General features: G+C 39.4%; 2 protein-coding genes across 2 annotated transcripts in view; one reads left to right on the top strand and one right to left on the bottom strand.

Annotated features, from left to right (window-relative positions):
- LOC122752702 (zinc finger protein 850-like) overlaps positions 1-24,277 on the bottom strand; it is a 1,092,329-nt gene that overhangs the window by 798,522 nt on the left and 269,530 nt on the right.
- The window catches only part of LOC122752722 (zinc finger protein 436-like), a 35,477-nt gene continuing 15,872 nt past the window's right edge, over positions 4,673-24,277 (top strand). Inside the window, 4 exon segments of the mRNA XM_043999611.1 lie at positions 4,673-6,621; positions 6,746-6,881; positions 23,236-23,336; positions 23,689-23,815. Coding sequence (XP_043855546.1) covers positions 6,541-6,621; positions 6,746-6,881; positions 23,236-23,336; positions 23,689-23,815 — 445 coding nt within the window. The 5' untranslated portion in view covers positions 4,673-6,540.

Here is a 24,277-nt window from a genome sequence, read left to right on the forward strand (position 1 = left end):
ATTTTTTTATTTTTTAATTTTGTTTTTTAGTAAGGCAATTGGGGTCAAGCGACTTGCCCAGGGTCACACAGTCAGCAAGTGTTAAATGTCTGAGGCCAGACCTGAACCCAGGCACTCCTGACTCCAGGGCCGGTGCTCTATCCACTGCACCACCTAGCTGCCCCATTCTCCATCACTTTCTTAAGTCTAGACAATAAAAAAAAAACCAATAAATCAAGCTATGACATATAATTTGCTGTAATCTAAGGTGTAAACACTGAAAATTTAATAATCTATCTTTGTGGGGGCCAGTAGGAACTGGTTCCAGCATACCTTATACCATCAAAAAAATCCAAGAAAGAAGAAAAGGGCCTATGTGTTTAAATTATGTTTTTTTGTTTGTTTGTTTTGCGGGGCAATGGGGGTTAAGTGACTTGCCCAGGGTCACACAGCTAGTAAGTGTCAAGTGTCTGAGGCTGGATTTGAACTCAGGTACTCCTGAATCCAGGGCCGGTGCTTTATCCACTGTGCTATCTAGCCGTCCCCGGGCCTATGTGTTTAAAAATATTTATAGCAGCTCTTTTTGTAGTAGTAAGGAACTGAAAACAACCATTGGAGAATTGTTGAACAAATGACATATGAATGACATGGAATTCTATTATGCAATAAGATAGGATGAAGGGAACACTTTATGAGAAAAGTGGGAAGATTCATTTGAACTGGCATAGAGTGAAGTGAGCTAAACCAGGAAAACAATTTACACAATAATGTTATAAAGAAAAACAACTTTGAAAAATGTCAGTACTCTAATCAATGACCAGTATAAATGACCAACCACAACTCCAGAGGACCAATGAGAAAGCATTCTACATACTTCCTGATTAATTTGGGGATTAGAAGAGAGTCGAACATCAGGTTTCCACAGTGGAAAAAAAGTTTAAAGAAAAAAGTTTAATTCATGCAATTTTTAAAATGCACAGAAGGAAACTCAGAAGAAAATAAGCAGGAAAGCTTTGAAATTAACATGTTGAATTCAAAATACACTTTTTAAAAGCAAGTTAAATGTAATAGAGATTTCATATTCTGTTGGTATTCATTAAATTCAGGATTAAAAAAAACTGAAATTTAAAAAAATGAATTCCATGGAAGCTCCATTATATCAACTTACTGAGAGATCAGAATAGGAATGTGTATCATCTAAGTTTGGGGTATTGGGTTGTAGGAGAGAGGAAGAGGAGACTTTGTGTAGGACTAAGTGGCAAGTGGAGCAAAGAATGAGATTGGTGGACTTTGCTCCTGTTGGTTGCCAAAGCAGGCAGGTGAAGGCATTTTCTTTCTTCCTTCTCTTATGTCTGCTGAAATAGAGATATTTTACCTAGAGTTTTCTACCCCCTTCCTATAGAACTTTTGTTTATTTGTTTGTTAAGCTTGATTCATTTAGATAGTTTTTCTTCATTGTTTGTTGAATATGCCTCAATGCCTTCTGAGTGTGCTAAGGGCTGCTCTGAAGAGGGTTTTATATTTCACAGATTTCTTAAGGTAGGAACCCACTCTTGGCTTGATAGTCAAGAGCCATTCATTTTCTACGTTTCTTAGCTAAACTTCCAAGGGCAGAACTGAGACAGAACTTGGGACTTTCTGTCCACCCCTAAAACCTGTCTTTCTCTATTTGTTGTATCATGGAGAGAGACCGAAGAAAATCAGGGGAAGTAAAAAGAGGGGACTAGAGTTTAAAACCCCTCCTTGCTTAGCCCACGAAAGAGACAGAAAGCAATATCTTAAGTTTTAAATGCTACCCCTTTCTGGTTGGGTTGAAGAGGACACAGAGAGGTGGCCCTCCAGTGACATCTAGGGGCTACTCAAGGATTCCCCATGTTGGTTTTTTTTTTACTTATTTTTGATTTATGTATATGTGGCAAATTCATCAATTACTGAAGCTAGGTGGTACTACACCTTGAGTCGGGAAGATTTGAATTCAAATTATGTCTCAGACTCTTAATAGTTGTATGATTGGTCAAGTCACCTAACCTGTCTGCCTCAGTTTCCTTATCTGTAAAGTGGGGGTTTAAAAGGTGCTAATATTAATAGCACTTTTACTCCCCAAGATTGTTGTGAAGATAAAATGAGATAATATTTGAAAGGTGTTTGGCAAAACTTAAAGTGTTATATAAATGTAAGTTGCAATAATTATTATTACTAATGTATCTGGTGGATTGGCTATAATTCCCTCTATTATAAAGTGAATATAATCTATGGAGATGTCAAATATTTGTAAGTCTAGGGGAACTGAAAGGTGGCAATAAATATTTTGACTTGGTTAGAATTTGGTGATAGTTATTTATCCACACACCCTTGGATTCACTCATTCAGTTTCTAATAAGTTTTGTTCTTGAAGGTATGGGCATGGGGTTAAATTTCACAGAAAATTACATTCAATTGGCATAAATAAAAGGTATGAACACAAAGTTCCATCCCACATGATAAATACTATATAAAATAAAATATTTTATAAAAATATGTTTCATGTGTCCTTTTAGGTGATACAGGAAAAAAATTTACTCTGTGTGTGTGTGTATATATATATATTATAATTTCTATTTTATATATAATATAATATATGTACATGTAAAAGATACATCATATACATGCCCACATACATACACATATGCATATACTTAAATCCTACTGAGCATATATCTCTTTCTATTCAGTCTCAATAATCTTTGACACAACCTCCTAAGGGAGACAATGGGGACTAAGAACCTCTGGAAGCTAAAGCCGTTTAGAAAAAGATACCAGCAAAAGGAGCCAGGACTCTGGCCTCCAGGCATGTTCCATGGGAAGTGCAAAGTCCAGCAAATCAGAAGCTTTCCTGTGATTACCAACAAATAAAATTAATGCATCTAGAATAGAAAAATTCAAACTGGGAAAAACCATGAAATAGAGAGGTAAGACACTAACATCTAAAATGTACATTAAAAAAAGCCGTGAGGAAGTCATTTTCAATATATGTTATCCAAGAATATTAAAGTTCTCAAAGAAATAAGAATGATCAACAAGAGTTGCACAGTATGTAAAAGCTTGAGTGATTTACTGTCTGCACCTATACCAAGAGAGGGAGTACCCACATCCTTGAGATCACAGATGCATTGAATGACCAGAGTAAACCTGTAGTTTAGAATGTTCTTGGAGGAAGGTTTGTAGGAAGAGGTATCTGAAAGGAAGAAAATGACAACAGTCTGTAGCAGAAAGTTTGTGAAAAAGAATTCCTGAGGGGCTATAGCCCAACCCCCCAAGCCAATTTATGAATTTCCTATGGGTTTTCAACAACATCCACCTTAGGGTTCAATGAAAATAGATCTCCGCCCCCAGTCCTCCACCCCTCGAGGTTTAGAGAATTTTACCAAGAAGTTTTTTCTTCATATTGAGCCTGTTTGCCCCCGCAGTAACTACCATCAACTGCTCCTAGTTCTGACTTCTGTGGCCAAGCTGAAACTATATCTAAGATCCTGTGAGCCATTCTTCCAGATGACAGACATTCAAATAGTTGAAAATCAGTAGTGTTTGGTTCTATTAAGCTGAAATCAATGGGATTCAGAAAACCTAATGATGCTCAGCAGGGGAATTCTGGGTCTGTCTCCTGTGGGCTCTCCCACTTGTCCTCTCTCCTTCCAGTTCAATGCCATGGGAGAGAATGTGGGGAGTAGATACGAAGGTAGAATAGAATAAAGCCACCAACCAGAGAAGCAAAACTTCCGGCTTCCTAGAGGGTAACAGGAAGTGGCCTGGGCTGGGGGTGGGGGGGTTGATGATGGTTTACTGTTCCGTTGTGCGAGGGAGGGTGCAGCTCTCGTAAATCTTCCGGTTTTTGGAGTTTGCTACTTTTGACTAGCTGCCCCTTGGGCTTAGCGGTGAGTGGGTAGGGATTGTGTGTCTGAGGGACCGCGGGGTTCCCTCAAACCAGGTGGATCCGTGGTGGAACTCGTGTCCTGATCCACGTCCTAACGCGTCGCTGTAACCTGTAGACAGCCTGGAGATCAACTAGGTGGAGAGAGCGCGAAGGATTTTTATCTTCTTTTAAAGCCCCTCCTGCGGACAAAGCCCTGCCCAGTGCTGGGGCTGGGGGCTCCTTCTCTTCAGGGTGATGTCTTTGGACGTGGCGGAACTTCAAAGCAATTTCTGCTCTCCTAAAGATGCTGGTGGAAGGTTCACTTAAGAAGGGAAGGGGGTGGAGTTTCCATGGGATATGGTTTGCCCTAGTAGCTGCAACAAGAGATTCTTCCTGGCTTGAGGGCTGGTCTGGAAGGATTTTTTTTTTAAAACACTAAATTTCTTTCAGCGTCAGATATAAACAACAGAAAGGACCAGGTTAATGTTCACTTTTTCTACCAAACAAGGGGCAGACAACCTATAAGACTTGCTCTTGGTCCCTTGTTCTTGAATAGTTCCTGAAATGGTAAGAGGTTTAGTGCTCACTTCCCTACGTCAGGCTTTGAAATGTTGGAGGGAAAACTGGGAAACATGATGGGGTTTTGGTGGAAATCTGTCACATACAGGGCACTAAGTGTATGTTGTGTGCAGTACGAGGAGATATTCTAGAAATTAAAGAACAACCCAGGCTGATCATCTCAGGGTGGATTGGAATTGAAAGTTGTGTACGTGAATGAGAGCTGCTGATTCGCGTCGGGGGGGAGGACGGAGGAGATAAAGGCCCCATCAAATGGTAGATGCTGGGTTTTTTAGAGGCAAAAAGAGCTTAACCTTTTGTTGATGAGAAAGCTGAGTCCAGAAATGTGAAATGACCTTGAACAAGGACACATAGATTATGAGCAACAGAGCCAAGAATCAGGACTCAGGAGTTACAATTCCTAACGCTTCTCGTACCGAATTCCTGCTGCAGGAACCCACAGGTTTACCGGGGGTCCTACTAATTTATCCTGGTCTCTGAGACCAAGGCAGAGAGATGGGTAGTTGGCAGATCTGGGGGAAGAGAAAAGCATTATGACCGAAACTGATTTTACTCTATGGCTTCTTCTGACACCTTTTCTCTATAACATCGAATCCTTCTCAATATCCTCCTCACCTTATAATTGTCCTAATTCCTAAGGTTTATGAAGAATCATGCCTCACATCTTGATCCATCATTATCCAGAATCTTCCATTTTTTTCTTTAATCTCAAATTTACTATTTCCACAGTTATTACCCTAGTTTTCAACCTTTAAGGTCCCTTCCTGCACTAAATCCATAATCACTTCACATTAGGATTATTACTTTCCTTTTACAGAATTGAGACTTAACTTCTTTCTGTTAGGGACCCCCCCCCCAAGACAGCAGTACACCAAAGGATATTTCATGAAAGTTTGTTTGATAGTTGCCTCCATGATAGCTATGTAAAACAAAAAAAAAGTTTTTTAATGGAACTGGATTAATAGATGTAGGTAACCAGTATAGAAATCCATCTATAATTTATACATGGGGCATTGAGATGGGGCTGGGGAAAGAGGGCATAGGAAATAGGACATAAGTGCCTGTCAGAGGCAAGAGCTGAATCCTGGTCTTTATGACTTGAAGAACCAAAAAAAGTAGTTGATCTACTATGTTATGTTGCCTCTCTACCTAAAAATCAATTAAGGATTCATTCAGACCTTCTCTTTCTGAGCTCTTAACTTAGAGTCTGTGAACTTTTTAAACAATATTTTAATAACTATTTCAATATAAATGCTTTTCTTAGTAATACTAATCATTTTATTCATTTAAAAACATTACTCTGAGAAGGGATCCATAGGGTTCACCAGATTGCCAGAGGGACACTTGATACCAAAAATGCTAAGAACCCCTAGTCTAAACCTGTTATTAATTCATAAGCATTGTTTTTCCTTTCTGCTTTGCACTTAGATCCGAAGAGCTTGCTAATACTTCACAAATATTATTTTCCTCTTAAACTCAATATGATCCTATACTACAAAAGGAAAAATTATCTAAATTTTTTTTTGACCTTTGGGAATAACAAGTCTTTTTCAGTTAAGCTTTGTGAGTTGTTTTTTTTTATTCCTAGACAGTGAATTGCCTTGGTGACTTCATCAGTATGAATTTTTTAGTAGAACTGGTTACTTCTTTGTTATCTGTGCTTCTTTCCATATATTAGGAGGGCTTTGGGAGAAGAAACACCAGTCATATGTCCTGAAGCATAAATATACCTTAGCCAGAAGTGAACCATATCTTGATCTATTCCAGCCCAGAATGGCTGCCACACTGCCTCCTGGAGTTCCAGAGAAACAGAAAAAACTCACAGTAAAGAATGAAGAAGTCCATGTCTGGGAACAGGAATTAACCTTGAAAGGGCAATAACCATTTATAGCCAAGAACTCTTCTAGTCAGCGCTTTAGAAAGTTCTGTTACAAGGAAACACCTGGTCCCCGTGAAGCTTTGGCCCGTTCTGGTACTCTGCTGTGAGTGGCTAAAACCAGAAATGCACACAAAAGAGCAGATATTAGATCTACTGGTACTTGAGCAGTTCTTGACCATCCTACCTGAGGATCTCCAGACTTGGGTTCGGGAACATGAGCCAAACGACGTGGAGAGGAGCTGGGATTGTACTGGAGGATTTGGAGAAGAAAGAGCTTGATGAACCAAGACAACAGGTAGTAAATAGTATATATTCCATATTGGATTAGGAAATTTCACATATGGTCACTTTGGGGAGATTTCAGCTACAGATAACATAGCGATTTCTTCATAAGCCTAATTGTATTTAATTGTCCTTAGGTCCCAGACAGTTCCTATGGACAGGAGGAGTTGGGGCCTATGGGTTCAGCAAAGGTGTCACCTAGTGTACAGTTACAGCCCATGGAAACCCAGGTCAAATGTGAATCTCAGGATTCCCAACCCCTACAAAAGAGTGGTGAGTTAAAATTTAGTGCACTGGTATTTTCTGGAAACACTATAGAATCACTTAGTCAATCAATAATATTTATTGAGTACTTACTATGTACAGGTCATTGTGTTCTGGCAATGGAGAGCACAGCCCTATCATTAAGACAATTTTCAATCTAGTTCGTAAATCAAATAATAATAAAAAGCAGCAAATAAGTGCATATGAATGGTATAGACCAATGGTCCCAAACTAAATTGTATGTTTATTTTATGTACTTCTATCTTCATCCCTCTTCAAAAAGTCTTATTAATCCAGTTACATATATTCCTGAACTAAGGGACAAATAGTATGCAGAGGGTTTTGAGATCCCTTGTAGAAATAATGTGTTATCAGAATTCAGAGGTAAAAGAAATCACTTTGAGATGGAGTGGTCAGAAGAACTTTCACAGAAGATATAGGATTTAAGATGGATATAAAAGGATGGATAGGAGAAATGGGGAAAACATACAGGGTCAGAATGAAGGATATGCAAAAAGATATATAGAAAAATCAGATTGTAAGGTAGCTAGATTATGAGTGCCTCAAATGATAAGAAGTTTAGATACCTTATCTTCCTGTCATTGGGAAACCATTGACGGTTTTTAGTAGGGGAGGAGAGTACAAAGCAAAACTTAAATAGCATCAGCGCATAGGATTAATTGGGGGTGATAGAGCCTGGTGGCAGGGAGATCAGTTAAAACTGTCAAAGTTGTCAGACATAAAGTGATGAATGTCTCACCTAGTATGGCTGCCTTAAAGGCTTGTGGATTAATGGAGGCTTAGATATTACAAATAGATTTTATGCTTTGGGTAGCGATTGGACTAGAATTAGTCAATATAGTCTTTTCCAATATTGCATTTCTACAATTCTATACTGGAAGGAAAGGATCTGAGAGATGATATGAAGAAGAATTGAATGTGATTATATTGAGACACTGTGGCATAATGGGAAGATTCTTGGACTTGGACTTAAACATAAGTTTGAATCCTGCCTCAGACACTTAATATTTTTATGATCACAAGCAAGACAAATTGACAAGAGCCTGTTTCCTTCTCTATAAAATGCACCTAATTCACGGGGTTGTTGTGAGGAAAGCATTTTGCAAACCTTTAAAAACTGTATTATTAATAACATATCTGTGTGGCACTTTAAAGTATATAAAGCATTTTCATTATCATAACAGAGAAGTAAGATGATGCAATAGATTCCAGGGGGAAAGAACAAACACTTATTAAGTGCTTACTATGTGCCAGGCACTGTGCTGTTTTACAAATATTATTTCATTTGATCTTGAATAACAAAATCCATGAGGTAAAGTACTATTATTATTCCCAGTTTACAGTTGAGGAAACTGAGACAGACAAGTTAAATGATTTGCCCGGGGTAATACAGCTAACAAAAGTCTTGAAGCCAGTTTTGAAATTCTTGACTCCAAGCCCAGCACTCTATACACTGTGCCACCTGGAAGACCTGGCTTTAAATCCTACCTCAGATACCTACCAGCTGTTTGACCCAGGGAAAGTCACTTTAACTGTTGGACTTGATAAACATTAGTTTTTTTCAGTTCTAAATCTATGATCCCACAAATCCTTTGAGGTTAAGTAGCATGAATGTGATCATCCTTATCTTACAGGTAATGAAACTGAGGCCCTAGAGAGGTTCAGTGATTTGTCAACATGACACAAATTATGAGTTGTCATGGCTAGTATTTGAACCCAGTTTTCCAGGCCTCTTTTCATGATATCTCTTAAGTATAATGGGAAGTAGTGATAATAGAGTATCACCACTAGCTGGTTTGATGTCAGACTCTTGGAGCTGCAGAGTTTGGAGGGAGTAGTGATGGACTTAGTTTCTCTTCATCCCTACTCTGCCTTGCCAAACAAAATATAATCTAACCATTCTTGATGATTCAAAGTTGTCATTATTAACATCCATTATTGTACTGTGCTATAATTCAGTAATTCCTTTTGGGCCTATGGAAGTATATACGCTGTTTGCTTCTGTGTTACATGGTTTCTTCTTCCCTTGAATCTTAGCTAAGAACCTTGCCTCATATTTCACTGAAAAAAATGAGCCCATTCACTGAAAGGTCCCTTTACTCCCTCCTCCTCATTTCCTCATCTCATATCACCTCCCTCCATTATCTCTTCCACCCTGTCTCACAACCCCTCTATATATGTACAAATGATTCCACTTCATCTCATCTTCTCCAAAAGAATTGCCCCCTCTATCATCCCAAACTCTCTGGGCTCTTCATTCTCTCTTTGTCTACTACCGGTGGCTTCCCTATGGCCTAAATCCTCGTTTGATCATCCATCCCCACTATTGTCTCATGGCTAAACTCTTTAAGAAGGCCATTTATGATTGATTGCCTCTACTCCTTTCCTTTTGTTCTCTTCTTAACTCTGCTTTGTGACTTCTCACTTTCTCATTCAAATGACACTGCCTTTCTCTTTTAATTGTCAAATCCGATGGCTTTTTCCTAATCTTACTCTTTCTTGACCTCTCTACAGACTCTGACACTATTGATTACCCTCTTCTCATTGATACTGTCTCTGGAGTCTTCTTGACACTGCACTGTCCTAGTTCTTCTACTTGTTTGACCATTCTCTCAGTCTCCTTTGTTGGATCTTATACAGTCTTGCTAATGAATGTGTGTCCCCTAAGGCTCTTTCCTGGCTTTTTTCTCTTCTTCTTCTATAGTTACTTTGCTTGGTGATGTATGTATTTTGCAGGGGATCCTCAGATATATTTGTCGGTCCATCTCCCCTTTCCTAATCTCTAGTCTCCTATTTCCAACTGTTTATCAGACTTCTCAAACTCTATGTCCCATCAACATCTTACATCAGCATGTCCAAAACTGAACTCATTATCTTTTTCCCCAAAATCCTATTGGTGCTGAGTGTGCCACCATCCTTCCAGCCGCCCAGGACTCTTCACTCTCACCCCCATATCAATATATTGCCAAGTCCTTTCGTTTCTGTTTTCATAACATCTCTAGTATATGCCCTCCCCTTTCTATTCTGACACTACCTCCACCCAGGCCCTTATCAGTTACACATCTAAACTATTGCCAGTAGCTACTGGTTGGTCTCCCTATCTTGAAGTCTAATCCATTCTCCCTTTACCTGTCAAATTGATCTTCCTTAAGAGTATGTCTGATCATGTCACCCTTCCATTCAATAAATTCTAGTGACTTCATATCACCTCCAGGATAAATATAAAATCCTTTGTTTGGCATTCAAAGCCCTTGACAGCCTGGCCCCTTCCTATTGTTCCAGTCTTCTTATACCTTATTCCCCAACACATATCCTCTGATCTAGTTGCACTGGCCTTCATGCCGTTCCTCATGCCTAGAACTCTCTGTCCTCTACGGTCAACCAAAAGACTCAAGACCAAAGGGAAGAAAGTAAGCAAGAGAAAGGGTCATGAACTGGAAAATAGAAAGTCAAAGGACTAGAGTTCATGATGAGGCCAGTATTAGGTTAGAGAAGAGTGAAGCAAAAAAGAGATAAAGGAGGGAAGCAGTTGTGATCTAATAGAGGAATTTTAGAGTTCACGATTATAGAAGCTGCACAGTTATATGTGATGATGAAAATCTAAAGTGTGTCCATCCCTGATGAGGTTGATGGGGAACATCAAAATATATACTGATAGTCCCTGTTTTGAAAAGCATGGTTTACAGTGGAGAAGACTCTGAGCCTGTATTGAAGCTGCTCCAGGGAGGTCCATGGTGTAGAATAGAGTTTTGGATTGGAGTCAGCAGGACCTGGGTTTAATTCATCTGTTGATACCAGCAGTGTAACCATGGGCAAGTTACTTAAACTCTCTAGGCCTTAATTTCTTCATCTGTAAAACAAGAGAGTTGAACTTTTGGCAGAGTTAATAGTCTGGAAATGTAAAATGAAGCATGCATTTTTGGACACCATGACCGTGAATTTGTTTTGCTAAAATGTAAGACAAAGAGCCAAGAGAGGAATAAAGGTTGACCAGCCCGTGCCCCTCCACAAAATGGAGACCCTTGGAGGAAATTATTCATGAGAAGGGGTCCCTGAATGGCTGATGGATGTCCCAGGGTGAAGAGGCTGCAGAAATTGAGGGAAATTCCAGGGTGAGATGGTACCTGAAGTACAGAAAGTCAGAAACAAAGTCAGGAGGGGAATAGAGACAAGTAGAACAGTGTTTGCATTATGTTAAATTTAACATACAATTATTAAACAGTTGTATGTAAGAAATTTATGGTTTCACATAGAGTCCTCTTTTAAAACTCATTTTTGCATATTGAAATATTCATGTTTGTTGATGATTAGGTGTATCATTTTAAAATAAATTTTTATTTATATTTCCCAACTGTTTTCCTTCCTAAGTCGCTCCCAGAGATCCATTCCTTATAATCAAATATACAAAAGAAAAAAAGTTCTGCAAAACTAAACACTATATCAAATAATTTGAAGTATATGCATGCACTAATACACAGCCATGATCCTCCACTCTGCAAAGGAGTTGTCATTTCAATCTCTCCTTTGAGTCTAGGCTTGGTCATTATAATTTCACAGCATGCAATTTTGATTGTTTCCTTACTATTATTCTTTCTAGTTACATTGTTGTAGGCAGTGTGAATACTGGTTTTTGGATCTGCTTTCTTTATGTTCATTAATTCATGATTATTTCCATGCTATTCTGTATTCATGTTTGTTATTTCCTATAGAACTGTAATATTTACATAGCCCATTATTTTTTAACCATTCCTCAATCAATGATTCCTGGAGCAGCAGAACCCACAAAAGGACAAGGTGAAATCATTTTCCGGCCAAAGACAACTTAGAAAGTCGGCAGGAAAGGTCTGTAGTACCAGGGTGAAAGTGGAGAGCAGCCCAGCACAGGCCACGCCAGTGCAGATCCAACCACAGCACAGCCCCAGCCCCAGCAAACCAGGCCTCACAAGCCTCTGAATCAGCTACGGAGCACCTACTTCTGGAACTCAGCCCACAGATGGTGAGGGGATTGAGTGGCAGTCCAGGAGATTACAGGGTCTCTTTTATGTGCTGAGTCAGGACTCTGTTGTTTTGCCCTTGCTTGCTTCTGGGTCACAGTCTTGGCTGGCGGAACCAGGCAGGAGAGGAGCATAAGCACACCAGAGCTTGCAGCCACAGTGGAGCAAGACTCTGTTCCAGGTGCCAAGGCAGAGAAGATGATACTTGTAACTCATAAGAACACTCTCATTATTAGGGCAGCTGAATTGAGTATATTTAGACACAGGGCACAGGTGTGAGTTGAATATGAGGGGATGATATCTTTAAAAAAAATAAAATTAACGGGGACAGCTAGGTGGTACAGATAAAGCACTGGCACTGTGACAGGTAAAACTAAATGTGTGAGGTCACCCTACCTGTCCCCTGTATGGGGAAAGCTAACTAAGACAACAGTTGAACAATTTAGGTATTAAACATTTATTAAAATATATTACAGGTTAACAAAGAGAGAACAAGAATAGGAAAACCCTAACTACCTCAACCACTACTGGTTCCACTGCCAACCCCATGAGGTTCCAACCACCAACTCCCAAAACCAACTGACCAAACCAACTGCCTCACACACACACTGCTTCAAGCTGATTGGTTGAGGGTGGTCACATGCTCACACAGCAGGGGCCTATTCTCACACACACTGTCTCATGCTCACACAGCAGGGGCCCCCTGTAATATTAATAATATTCTCACAGGCAGCTAGGTGGTACAGTAGATAAAGCACCAGCCCTGGATTCAGGAGGACCGGAGTTCAAATCCAACCTCAGACACTTGACACTTACTAGCTCTGTAACTCTGGACAAGTCACTTAACCCTCATTGCCCTGCAAAAAAATTAAATTAAGGGGTAAGAATGCACTGAGAAAAAGGTAAAGGGAGAGATGAAATGGGGTAAAGTATCTCACATAAAAGAAACAACAAAAAAAGGCTTATACAGTATAGGGGGAAATTGGGAGAGGTGCTGGGGAGTGAGTGAACCTTAATCTCATTAGAATTGAGTCAAAGGGGGCAGCTAGGTGGTGCAGTAGATAGAGCACTGGCCCTGATTCAGGAGGACCTGAGTTCAAATCCAGCCTCAGGCACTTGACACTTACTAGCTGTGTGACCCTGGGCAAGTTACTTAACCCCCACTGCCTCACCAAAAAAAAAAAAAAAAAGAATTGGGTCAAAGAGGGAATAACATACACACTCAATTGGTTATAGTAATATATATTACCCTGCAGGAAAGTAGGAGGGACAGGATAAGGGGGCAGTGTGGGGGTGATAGAAGGGAGGGCAGATTGGGGGGGGCAGTCAAAAGCAAAACACTTTTGAGGAGAGATAGGGTGAAAGAAGATAGAAAATAGAGTAAATGTAACGGGGAGGGAAATACAGTTAGTGAGTAACTCTGAAAAAAAATTGAAGCAAGTTTGTCTGACAGGCCACAGTTCTCAAACACATAAAGAACTGAGTCAAATTTGTTAAAATAAGAACCCAACTGATAGATGATCAAAAGATATGAAGTTTTCAGATGAAATAATCAAAGCTACCTATAGCTATATGGGAAAAAATGCTCTCACTATTTTTGTTTGTTTCTTTGTTGTTTTGTTTTTGTTTTTGTTTTTGTTTTTTTGCAGAGCAATGAGGGTTAAGTGATTTGCCCAGAGTCACACAGCTAGTAAGTGTCAAGTGTCTGAGGCTGGATTTGAACTCAGGTCCTCCTGAATCTAGGGCTAGTGCTTTATCCACGGTGCCACCTAGCTGCCCCTCTAACTTACTATTGATTGGAGAGATGCAGGTCAAAATAATTCTGGGGTACTACCTCATACCTATTGGATTGGATAATAAAACAGCACAGATGTTGTAGGGGATATGGGGAAATTGAAACATTAATACACACTTGATGAAGTTGCAAACTGATTCAAACATCCTGTAGAGCAATTTGGAACTATGGCCAAAGGGCTATAAAACCATGCATATTCTTTAACCTAATACCACTACTAGGTTGGTATCCAAAAAGAGTTTGAGGAAAAAACCCCAAAATGTTGAATTCGAAATTGAGGAGATGCCCATCAATTGGGGGATTGGCTGAACAAATTGTGGGATGAGATTATGATGGAACACTATTTGTGCTATAAGAAATGATGAGCAGGATGCTATCAGAAAAACCTGGAAAGACTTACATGAAAAAGGACTTATGAAAAATGCAATCCATCTCCAGAGAAAGAACTGATGCTGTCTGAATACAGACTGAAGCCTATTTTTTCCTTCCTTTTTCTAAAGTTTTTTTGTCTGTTTTCTTTTACAACCTGACTAATGTGGAAATGTTTTGTATGACCACACATGTATAACTTGTATTGAATTGCTTGAGTTCTTAAGGTGGGGGGGGGGGGGAGGATGGAAGAGAGAGAGAATTTGGAACACAAAGTTTTAAAAATTGATGGTTAAAATTTGTTTTTACATGTAATTTGGAGAAAAAAAATAAAATTCAAATTTCCTTGCAGGGCAATCTCTAAGGGGATAAATTGCCTTTTTAGTCATGTTTTTTGCACATTTCCAAATTGCTTTTGAGAACTTCTGTACCAATTCATAGCTCTACCAACAGTGGATTAGTGTACCTCTCTTTCCACAACCCTTCCAGTATTGTATATGTTGAATATATTACCATCTTTTGTCATCTTCATCAAATTTCTGGGTGTGAGGTGATGCCTCAGGGTTATTTTGATTCATATTTCTTTTATTTCTTAGTTATTTGGAACATTTTTAAATGTTTAAAAACTGTTAGTATTTTTTGACTATTTATTGGAGAAGGGTCTTATATATTTATATTAGTTGTCCATATGTCTTAGATCACAGACCCTTTTCAGAGACTTTTTTTTCTAGTTGTTTAGAATTTATTTTCCAAAATTATGTAAAAACAAATTTTGACATCAATTTTTTAAAACTTTGTGTTCCAACTTCTCTTCCTCCCTCCCTTCCCACCCCCCCCATTCACAAGAACTCAATATAAGTTTTTTTTCAATATAAGTTATACATGAGTAGGCATGGAAAACATTCCCACATTAGCTAGGTTGTGAGAGAAAACAGTTAAAAAAGAAAACTTCAGATTAAGGAATTGTCAAAGAAAAAGAAAATTTTAAAAATGTGTTTCCATCTCTTTTCAGATACAACAGTTCTTTCCCTGTAGATAGGTTGCAATTTTCATAAGTCTTTCAGGATTATATTGGATCATTGCCTTGCTGAAAATAACCACGTGCTTCCCAGCAGATCCTCCTATACTATTGCTGTTATTTTGTATACAGTACATTTCACTCTGCGTCAGTTCATGTAGGTCTTTCCAGGTTTTTCTGATAGTATCCTGTTCATCATAACCTGTATATAGTACCTTAAACTTGACAAAGAATTTTCTTCACAATAGCCCAGCAAAGTAGGTACCATATGTTTTTGCCATTTATAATTGTCATCATAACTATTTCCCTCCATCCTATTCCCGTCCCATGATATTTACTCTATTTTCTATCTTCTTTTACTCTATTCCTCCTCAGAAGTGTTTTGCTTGTGACTGTCCCCTCTCCCACTCTGCCCTTCTCTCCTTATCCTCTTCACCTCCTCCTTTCCTACAGAGTTAGATAGATTACTCCTCCCAATTGGGTGTATATGTTATTCCCTCCTTCAGCCCACTCTGATGAGATTAAGGTCTTTGAGCTAATTCTGTGTTCTACATTTTTCTTCCTCCTTCCCTTCTCAACCCTCCCTATGAAATCAGACAATTCAATATATCATACTTGTGCAGGTATGCAGAACATCTTCACCTTCCTCCAAAGTGTTTTGCTTGTTACTGCTCTCTCCCCCAATCGGCCCTTCCCTCCTTCCCCTTTTCTCCCCCTTATCTCCCTCCCGTCCCACTTTCCCTCAAGGCAAAACTATATTACTATACCTACTTGAGTATGTATGTTATTCCCTCTTTGAGCCAATTCTGATGATAGTAAGGTTCACTCACTCCCCCACCCCTTCCCCCTCCTCTCCTCTCCTCTATAAGCTTTTTTCTTGTTTCCTTCATGTGAACTACCTCTCCCCAGTCCATCTCTCCCCTTCCTTCTCCCCCAGTGCATTCCTCCTACCCCTCAACCCTATTTTAAAGATGTCATCATGGGTTAGCTAGGTGGCACAGTGGACAAAGCACCAGCCCTGGACCCAGGAGGTCCTGAGCTTAAATCTGGCCCCAGACATAAGACACCCCACCTTGTTTGCCCCACAAGGAACAAAACATACATGCTTTACAGATATCATCTCTTCATAATCAGTTCAGACCTGTGTCTTCTGTGAATTCCTTACTGATAAATTTCTTATGATTTAGAAGTATTATCTTCCCATGTAGGAATGTAAACAGTTTAATCTTATAATATCCCTCATGAATTCTTTTTTCCTGTTTACCTTTTTATGCTTCTCCAGGGTCTTGTATTTGAAAGTCAAATTTTCTATTCAGTTCAGGTCTTTTCATCACAAATGCCTGAAAGACCTCTTTCTCATTGAAATCCCATTTTTGCCTCCGAAAGATTATAGTTTTGCTAGGTACATGATTTTTGGCTGTAGTCCCAGTTCCTTTGCTCTCTGGAATATCATATTCCATGGCCTCTGGTCCTTTAATGTAGATGCTGCTAGATCTTGTTTTATCCTTATTGTAGCTCCACAGTATTTGAATTCCTTTTTTCCTAGCTGCTTGCAATATTTTCTCCTTGACCTAGGAGCTCTGGAATTTGGCTATAATATTCTTGGAGGTTTTCCTTTTGGGATCTCTTTCAGGAGGTGATCAGTGGATTCTTTCAATTTCTATTTTAACTTCTGCTTCCAGAATATCAGGGCAATTTTCCCTGATAATCTCTTGGAAGATGCTGTCTAAACTCTTATTTTGGTCATGGTTTTTAGGTAGTCCAATGATTTTCAAATTATCTCTCCTGGATCTATTTTCCAGGTCAGCTGTTTTTCCAAGGAGATAATTCATATTGCCCTCTATTTTTTTTATTCATTTGGATTTGCTTTACTGTGTCTTGGTTTCTCATAAAGTCACTAGCTTCCATTTGTTCAATCCTAGTTCTTAGACAGTAATTTTCATCAGAGAGCTTTTGTATCTCCTTTTCCATTTGGCTTTTCAAACTGTTGACTTTTTTCTCATGACTCTCCTGCATAGTTCTCATTTCTCTTTCCATTCTTTTCTCTACCTCTCTAAATCTTCCTTCTATCTCTCCTACTTTCTCTTCAAAGTCCTTTTGAGCGCTTCCATGGCCTGAGACCAATTCATATTTTTCTTAGAAGCTTTGGATGTAGGGTCCCTGAGGTTGTTATCCTCTTCTGAGGATGGACCTTGATCTTCCTTGTTGCTAAAAAACTTTCTATTGTTCTCAACTTTCTTTACTTGCTCATCTTGCTGTTTTTTACTTGACTTTTAGCTCCCTCTTACAGTGGGGCCTTATTTCCAAGTTATACTGTCCCAAGCTTCAGAGGGTCCCACATGTTTGGGTTTGAGTGAGGGCAGATTTTTCTCTTGCCTGGCCTGTTCTCTGGTCTGAAGGTAACATCAAGCCAACTTGCTAGTTAACCAGCCAGCAGAGTACTGTGGTAGTTTTTAGCTCCGACGAGCCCATGCCCCTCCCCAACCTGGCCTCCTGCTTCAGATTTCTTCCTGGTTCCCTGCTGGGGTGGGATAGCCGAATTCCTCCTCAGATCCCACAGACACTACTGTATTTTCCACCCCCTGGACCAGCCGTTCAGCCCTCTCATCCAACGGTAAACTTAGTTCCAGAAGATGCCAGTGCTTCAGCTGATCAGAGGCTGGGGGTAAGTTCCCCTTGTGCAATGTGTTTGGAGTCTGTATCAAAGCAATCACAGGGTTAGATTCTGATACAGCCCAGTACAGGCCCCTTTAATCTGGAAAATAATCTCAGCTGGCTTTTTATGCATTTTGCCACTCTAGGGCTTGTTTTGTTGCTGTTTGGGGGGTAATTGTCATCAGCAACATTTCATGTAAAAATTTCTTCCCATTCAACTGCTTCTTTTTCATATATCCTAGTTACATTAATTTTGTTCAGGTGAAATCTTTTCAATTTCACGTAATCAAAATTGTCTGGTTTGTCTTTTTTTTTTTTTGGTTAAGACTTACTCTTTACCTAAAGTTGTGAAAGATACATTATTTGCTTCTCAATTTTTTTATGGCATGATCTTTATCTATATTTTGAATTTATTATGGAATATAGTATAAAATGTTGTTCTAAATCTAATTTCTGACTAGGTTTGCTTTCCAGTTCTTCCTAGTAGTTCTTATCAAATAGGAATTCTTTCCTAGGTAATTACTGTTTATTGGTATTTAGTTCATAATAATAATAATAAAATATAAGTGAAAAAATTAAGGGTTGGGCTAGATGGCCCTTCCACCTCAAGATTTCTGAGTGTATGTGCCACTTGTGAAAGGAAGGAAAATGACCTAGAAGGTTGTAGATGACCATGGACAAGATCTGGACCAAGTGATATAAATGGTTGGGGTAAAGGGAGGGAGAGGCTGCTAATTGATGGTAGTAAAGTAATTATCTAGAAACTGGCAGGACTGGAGCATGAATATGTTTATTCATTGCTCTTGTCTAAGTGTGTCAGAAAGGAATGAGAGAAGGAACTAGGACTCTCAGATCTTTTCACTCTGTGCCTGTTACTCTTTCTTCTATACTACACTTTGATGTCATGTGGGGAAATGAAAAAAAAAATTTCATTGTGCCAGCTCAGGAATGGAGATGTACTATGTCTTGATAAAGTCCTTGTACCATTTAAAAAAATTTTAAAGTGCCAATAATTTATGGCAGGTAAGTGGAGCAGTGGATAGAGTAATGGATGTCTTGTCTGGACGACCTAAGGTTAGCCTCAAGCACTTACTGTCTGTGTGATTTCATACAAGTCACAACTTCTGTCTGACTCAGGCTCCTCATCTATAAAACAGGAATAATAGAGGAAAGACCTTAAACCCACAAGGCTCCTGATACAATCATCCCAAAATAGCAATAAAAGAACTCTTGGGGCAGAAAATACACAAAAATATGGGCTGAGAGTTTTTCCAGCTATAGATTCCAGGGGCCAATGCTGGGCCACGAGTAAAAGCCCAACCCTGCAATCAGGCCGACACACCAGACACCCGCCAGAGAATTTACCCAGTGCCTCTGAATCGGCTGCAGCATCGGTGTCTTCTGGAACCAAGCATGCGGTCTGACTGAACGGCTGGCCTGGGGGGGTAAGTGCAGGGGTACCAGTAGACTGGGGGGGAAGGATTCGACTGTCCCACCCCAGTGGGGAACCAGGAAGAAATCCTGAGTGACGGGATACCCAGGTGGGGGAGAGGAGCAGGGGAGCAGTCTCATTGGAAGCTGAGAACCACACCACAGAAAGCTTTGCTGGTTGGTTGCTTAGTAAAATAGGCCTGAGGTTATCTCCGGACCTGAGAACAGGCCAGGTGAGATTAAAGCCTGCCCCCTCTCAACCCAAAATACCTGGGACCCTCTGAAGCTGAGAACAGGAGTGGAGTGAGAAGCAGCCCTCCCCCACCCCCACTCCCCAGTGGAGAGTTTAAAATCAAGTGAAAGTGAGGCCAGGCAGGCTGAGAAGAAGCCCAACCATCCCCCAGGGCCATGTTGTAGCTTGAACAGTATGTCCTGGAAGCAGCGCCATACATTAAGAAGGAGTTAAAAGCCAAGAAATAGTAAGCCAGGATGAGTAGGCAGAGAAAGCAGAAGACCATCAAAAACTTCTTTGGGGGTAAGGTAGACCACAATACAACCGAAGAAGAAGAAGATAATAACAGGGTCAAAGCTCCAACATCGAAAACTTCCACGAAAAATATGAACTGGTCTCAGGCCATGGAAGCTCTCAAAAGGGACTTTGAAGAGAAAGTAGGAGAAATAGAAGATGTAGAGAAAAGGAGGAAAGAATGGAAAGGGAAATGAGAGCAAATGCAGAGAGTCATGAGAAAAAAGGTCAAACAGTTTGAAAAGCCAAATGGAAAAGGGATTAAAAAATTGTCTGATGAAAATAACTGCCTAGAGAATTAGGAGTGACCAGATGGAAGCTAGTGACCTTATGAGAAACCAAGACACAGTAAAGCAAATCCAATTGAATGAAAAAATAGAGGGCAATGTGAATAGCTCCTGTGGAAAACACCTGACTAGAAAATAAATCCTAGGAGAGATAATTTGAAAATCATTGGACTACCTGAAAAACCATGACCAAACAAAAGCTTAGACACATCCTCCAAGAGATTGTGAGGGGAAATCGCCCTGATATTCTAGAAGCAGAAGCTAAAATAGAAATTGAAAGAATCCACCAATCACCTCCTGAAAGAGATCCCTAAAGGAAAACCTCCAGGAATATTATAGCCAAATTCCAGAACTCCCAGGTCAAGGAGAAAATATTGTAAGCAGCTGGAAAAAAGGAATTAAAATACTGTGGAGCTCCAATAAGGATAAAGCAAGATCTAGAAGCTTCTACATTAAAGGACCAAAGGGCATGGAATATGATATTCCAGAGGGCAAAGAAACTGGGACTTCAGCCAAAAATCACGTACCCAGCAAAACTGAGTATAGCTTTTCAGAGGCAAAAATGGGATTTCAATGAGAAAGAGGTCTTTCAAGCATTTGTGATGAAAAGACCTGAACTGAATAGAAAATTTGACTTTCAAATACAAGACCCTGGAGAAAGCATAAAAAGGTAACAGGAAAAAAGACTTCATGAGGGATATTAAAAGATCAAACTGTTTACATGGGAGATAATACTTTGAAATCATAAAAATTATCTCAGTAAGAAATTCACAGAAGACAGGGCTGAACTGAATATGAAGGGATGATATCTGTAAAGCATTTATGTTTTGTTCCTTGTAGGGCAGACAGGGTGGGGTGTCTTATGTCTGGGGCTAGATTTGGGCTTGAGGCCATCCTGGGTCCAGGCTGGTGCTTTGTCCACTGTGCCACCTAACTAATCCATGATGACATCATTCAAATAGGGTTGAGGTATAGGAGGAATAAACTGGGGGAGGGAGAAGGGGAGAGATGGTCTGGGGAGAGGTAGTTCACATGAAGGAAACAAGAAGAAAGCTTATGGAGGAGAGTAGAAGAGGGGGAAGGAGTTGAGGAATGAGTGAACCTTAATATCATCAGAATTGGCTCAAAGAAGGACTAACATACATACTCAAGTAGATATAGCAATATATTTTTGCCCTGGGGGGGGGAGGGAGAAAAGGAGGGGAGGGGAGAAGGGAAGAGGAAAGGTCAGATTGGGGGAGAGAACAGTAAAAAGCAAAATACTTTCAAGGAGGATGAAGATGTTCTGCATTACTGCACCAGTATGACATACTGAATTGCTTGATCTCATAGGGAGGGTTGAGGAGGGAGGAAGAAAAATTTAGAACACAGAATATCTCAGTGACTGTGATCTCATTGGAGTGGGCTCATGGAGGGAATAGCTTTCATACCCAATTGGGAGGAGCAATCTATTTAACCCTGCAGGAAAATAGGAGGGGAAGAAGATAAGGAAGGAAGGGCAAAAAAAGGGAGTGCAGAGCGAGGGAGAGGATAGTCAGAAGTAAAACACCTCTGAGGAGGAATAGGTAAAAAGAAGATAGAGTAAATGTAATGGGAAGTTATGTGATTGTTATGATGATTGATTATAATGGCAAAACATATGGTACCTACTTTTTGTTTTATTTTGTTTTGTGAGGCTGTTGGGGTTGAGTGGCTTGCCTAGGGTCGTGCAGCTAGTGGGTGTCTAGTTTCTGAGGCCGAATTTGAACTCGGGTCCTCCTGACTCCAGGGCCGGTGCTCTGTCCACTGCGCCACCTAGCTACCCATATGGTACCTACTTTGCTGGGCTTTTATGAAGAAAATTCTCTGTCAAGCTTAAGGTACTATATAAAGGTTATGATGAACAGGATACTATCAGAAAAAACCTGGAAAGACCTACATGAACTGAAGCAGAGTGAAATGTACTGTATACAAAATAACAGCAATAGTGGGGGGTGATCTGCTGGGAAGCATGTGGTTATTTTCAGTAAGGCAATGATCCAATATAACCCTGAAAGACTTAAGAAGATTGCAGCTCATCTGCAGAGAAAGAACTGATAGTATCTGAAAACAGATGGAAATACATTAAAAAAATTTTTTTTCATTTCCTCTTTGACAATTCCTTAATCTGAAGTTTTGGTTTTTTTGACTGTTTTCTCTCACAACTAGCTAATATGGGAATTTTTCCATGACTATTCATGTATAACTTATTTTGAATTGCTTGAGTTCTTGTGGGTAAGGGGGGTGGGAATGGAGGGGGAAAGAGAAGTTGGAACAGAAAGTTTTTTAAAAATTGATGTTAAAATTTTAGTTTTTTACATATATTTTGGAAAATAAAATTCTATTCATCATCTGGTAAAAAACAGGAATAATAATAGAATCTATCTCTCTGGGATGTTATAAAGATAAAATTATACAGTATTTCTAAAGTGCTTTGCAAACCTTAAAGTCAAATTCACTATATTTTTCAGGGCAGCTGTACAGTATGTTATGATGGATAATAATTATGTGGAAATTCTCTGATTTCCAAACTCTTTCAAAACTAAACTATATTAGTAAAACTAGGCGAGAACTTCATTTTATTTGACAAACTGCACTTTTAAAATGTTCTCATAAGAAAAGACATGTGGCAACAGGTTAGATGAGCAAAAGGACTTGTAGATCTACTTCTAATCCACTTGTCTGGATAAACAACATTAGAACTTGTTTTATATTGAGTGTAGTGATATAGAGCTTATTGTTAGAAGAGATTATAGAAAAGGAGATTTAATTCTGTTATTTTTGTGGATTCCTTTCAAAATAATCTCTTTTACAACTGATATACTTCTCAGTAATTTTAGGTCATGATTTGTAATTTCTAGAAACAGGTTTTTTAAACTGAATTTAGGAATTGAATTCGAATATGTTAGAGCTTTCTGGCAACAGTATGTTTTCTGATCTTGGGCTTCAGCTGCTTATCATAACAATTTCCTGTTTATGTTAGCCATGTTTTATATATTACAGGATCTTGTATTCCAATTTAATGTAGTTGCCCCAAAATTAATTTGTTGTCTAGAATACCTTTGTCTCAGTTATTAAAGTTGAAAAATACAAAAGGAACTTATTAAGATCTTGCATGATCACTACTGCAATAAGTTTTCAGGAAATATGAAGCAAACAAATTCTGAAGGGCATGATCTTAGATTCCATAATAATAGGAAACTACATAATAGTATTGGTCTCACTCATGACTCTTTTCTTCTCCCTTAGCTCTGCCCCTTCCCCATGTTCCTATACTTCCACAAAAGGGGGTTTCTAATGACCAAAATATGGCAGCTTCACTTCTCACATGCAATACAGCTGGATGCCAGGTGAGCTGCAGTTACCCTTTGCCCTCTTGTCTATTATCTGACAGTGGTTTTTATCTTTCTTTTGGGTTGGGATTGCTAAAAAAATGCTATTGAGAAGTTAAACATTCCCTGCCCATTTCCTGTCCAAGTCCCATCTTACCTTGTTCCAAGTACTCCAGTAACCTATTCATGTTTACTCTTTGCTCTTAAGTCCCCTTACCTTCTCAGAGCCCTTACGAAACAGATTATCTCCCTGTGTATCCTACTTTCCTATTACTAGTTTTATCCCTCAATTTAGGTCCCAGGGGTGCTATTATTCCAATGGTACCCTGATCTGAAAACAAGGATCTCATAGTGGTTGGTTTTTTTCCAGAAACAAATGACATTTGAGGATATGGCCATGTCACTTGCACTAGAGAAATGGGGACAACTGGACCCTGTTCAGAAGAGCCTCTACAATGACAAAAGGCAGGAAAATTATGGGAACATGGTTTCCCCGGGTAAGGACTAATGGGGTTAGTCCTTAGGGGACTTTATGGATTTATGGTTTATTTGCTTCTTGTATGTTAGTAGCTATGAGGTCTCTGAAGGTCCATTGAGTTTAGTCCTAGAATATAGAGACTCTAAGTTCTGCCTCCTAAGGACCAAATAGAAGAAAGACCTCATTAATGTCCCAAAGGAAAAAATGCTTATTTCTTCTTCCTATCCCCATGTGACAGCTCCTTTTTTATATTGGACTCTAGTCTTTCCACAGCAGGGTAAGTCAGTCAGTCAGGACGCATTTATTAATCTTCTACTATGTGCCAGGCATTATTCCTAGGATAAATGATATGTAAAGACATAAGTAAGGTATGAGATGTAAACATAGTATAGTGGGAAAAGCTATTGACTTGTAGTTGAAAGACCTAGGTTTGAGTCCCATTTCCATTTACTAGCTCTCATGGTGTGCCTTTGTTTAATTT

Source organism: Dromiciops gliroides, chromosome 4 (assembly GCF_019393635.1).
Source record: "Dromiciops gliroides isolate mDroGli1 chromosome 4, mDroGli1.pri, whole genome shotgun sequence".
Lineage (NCBI taxonomy): Eukaryota > Metazoa > Chordata > Mammalia > Microbiotheria > Microbiotheriidae > Dromiciops > Dromiciops gliroides.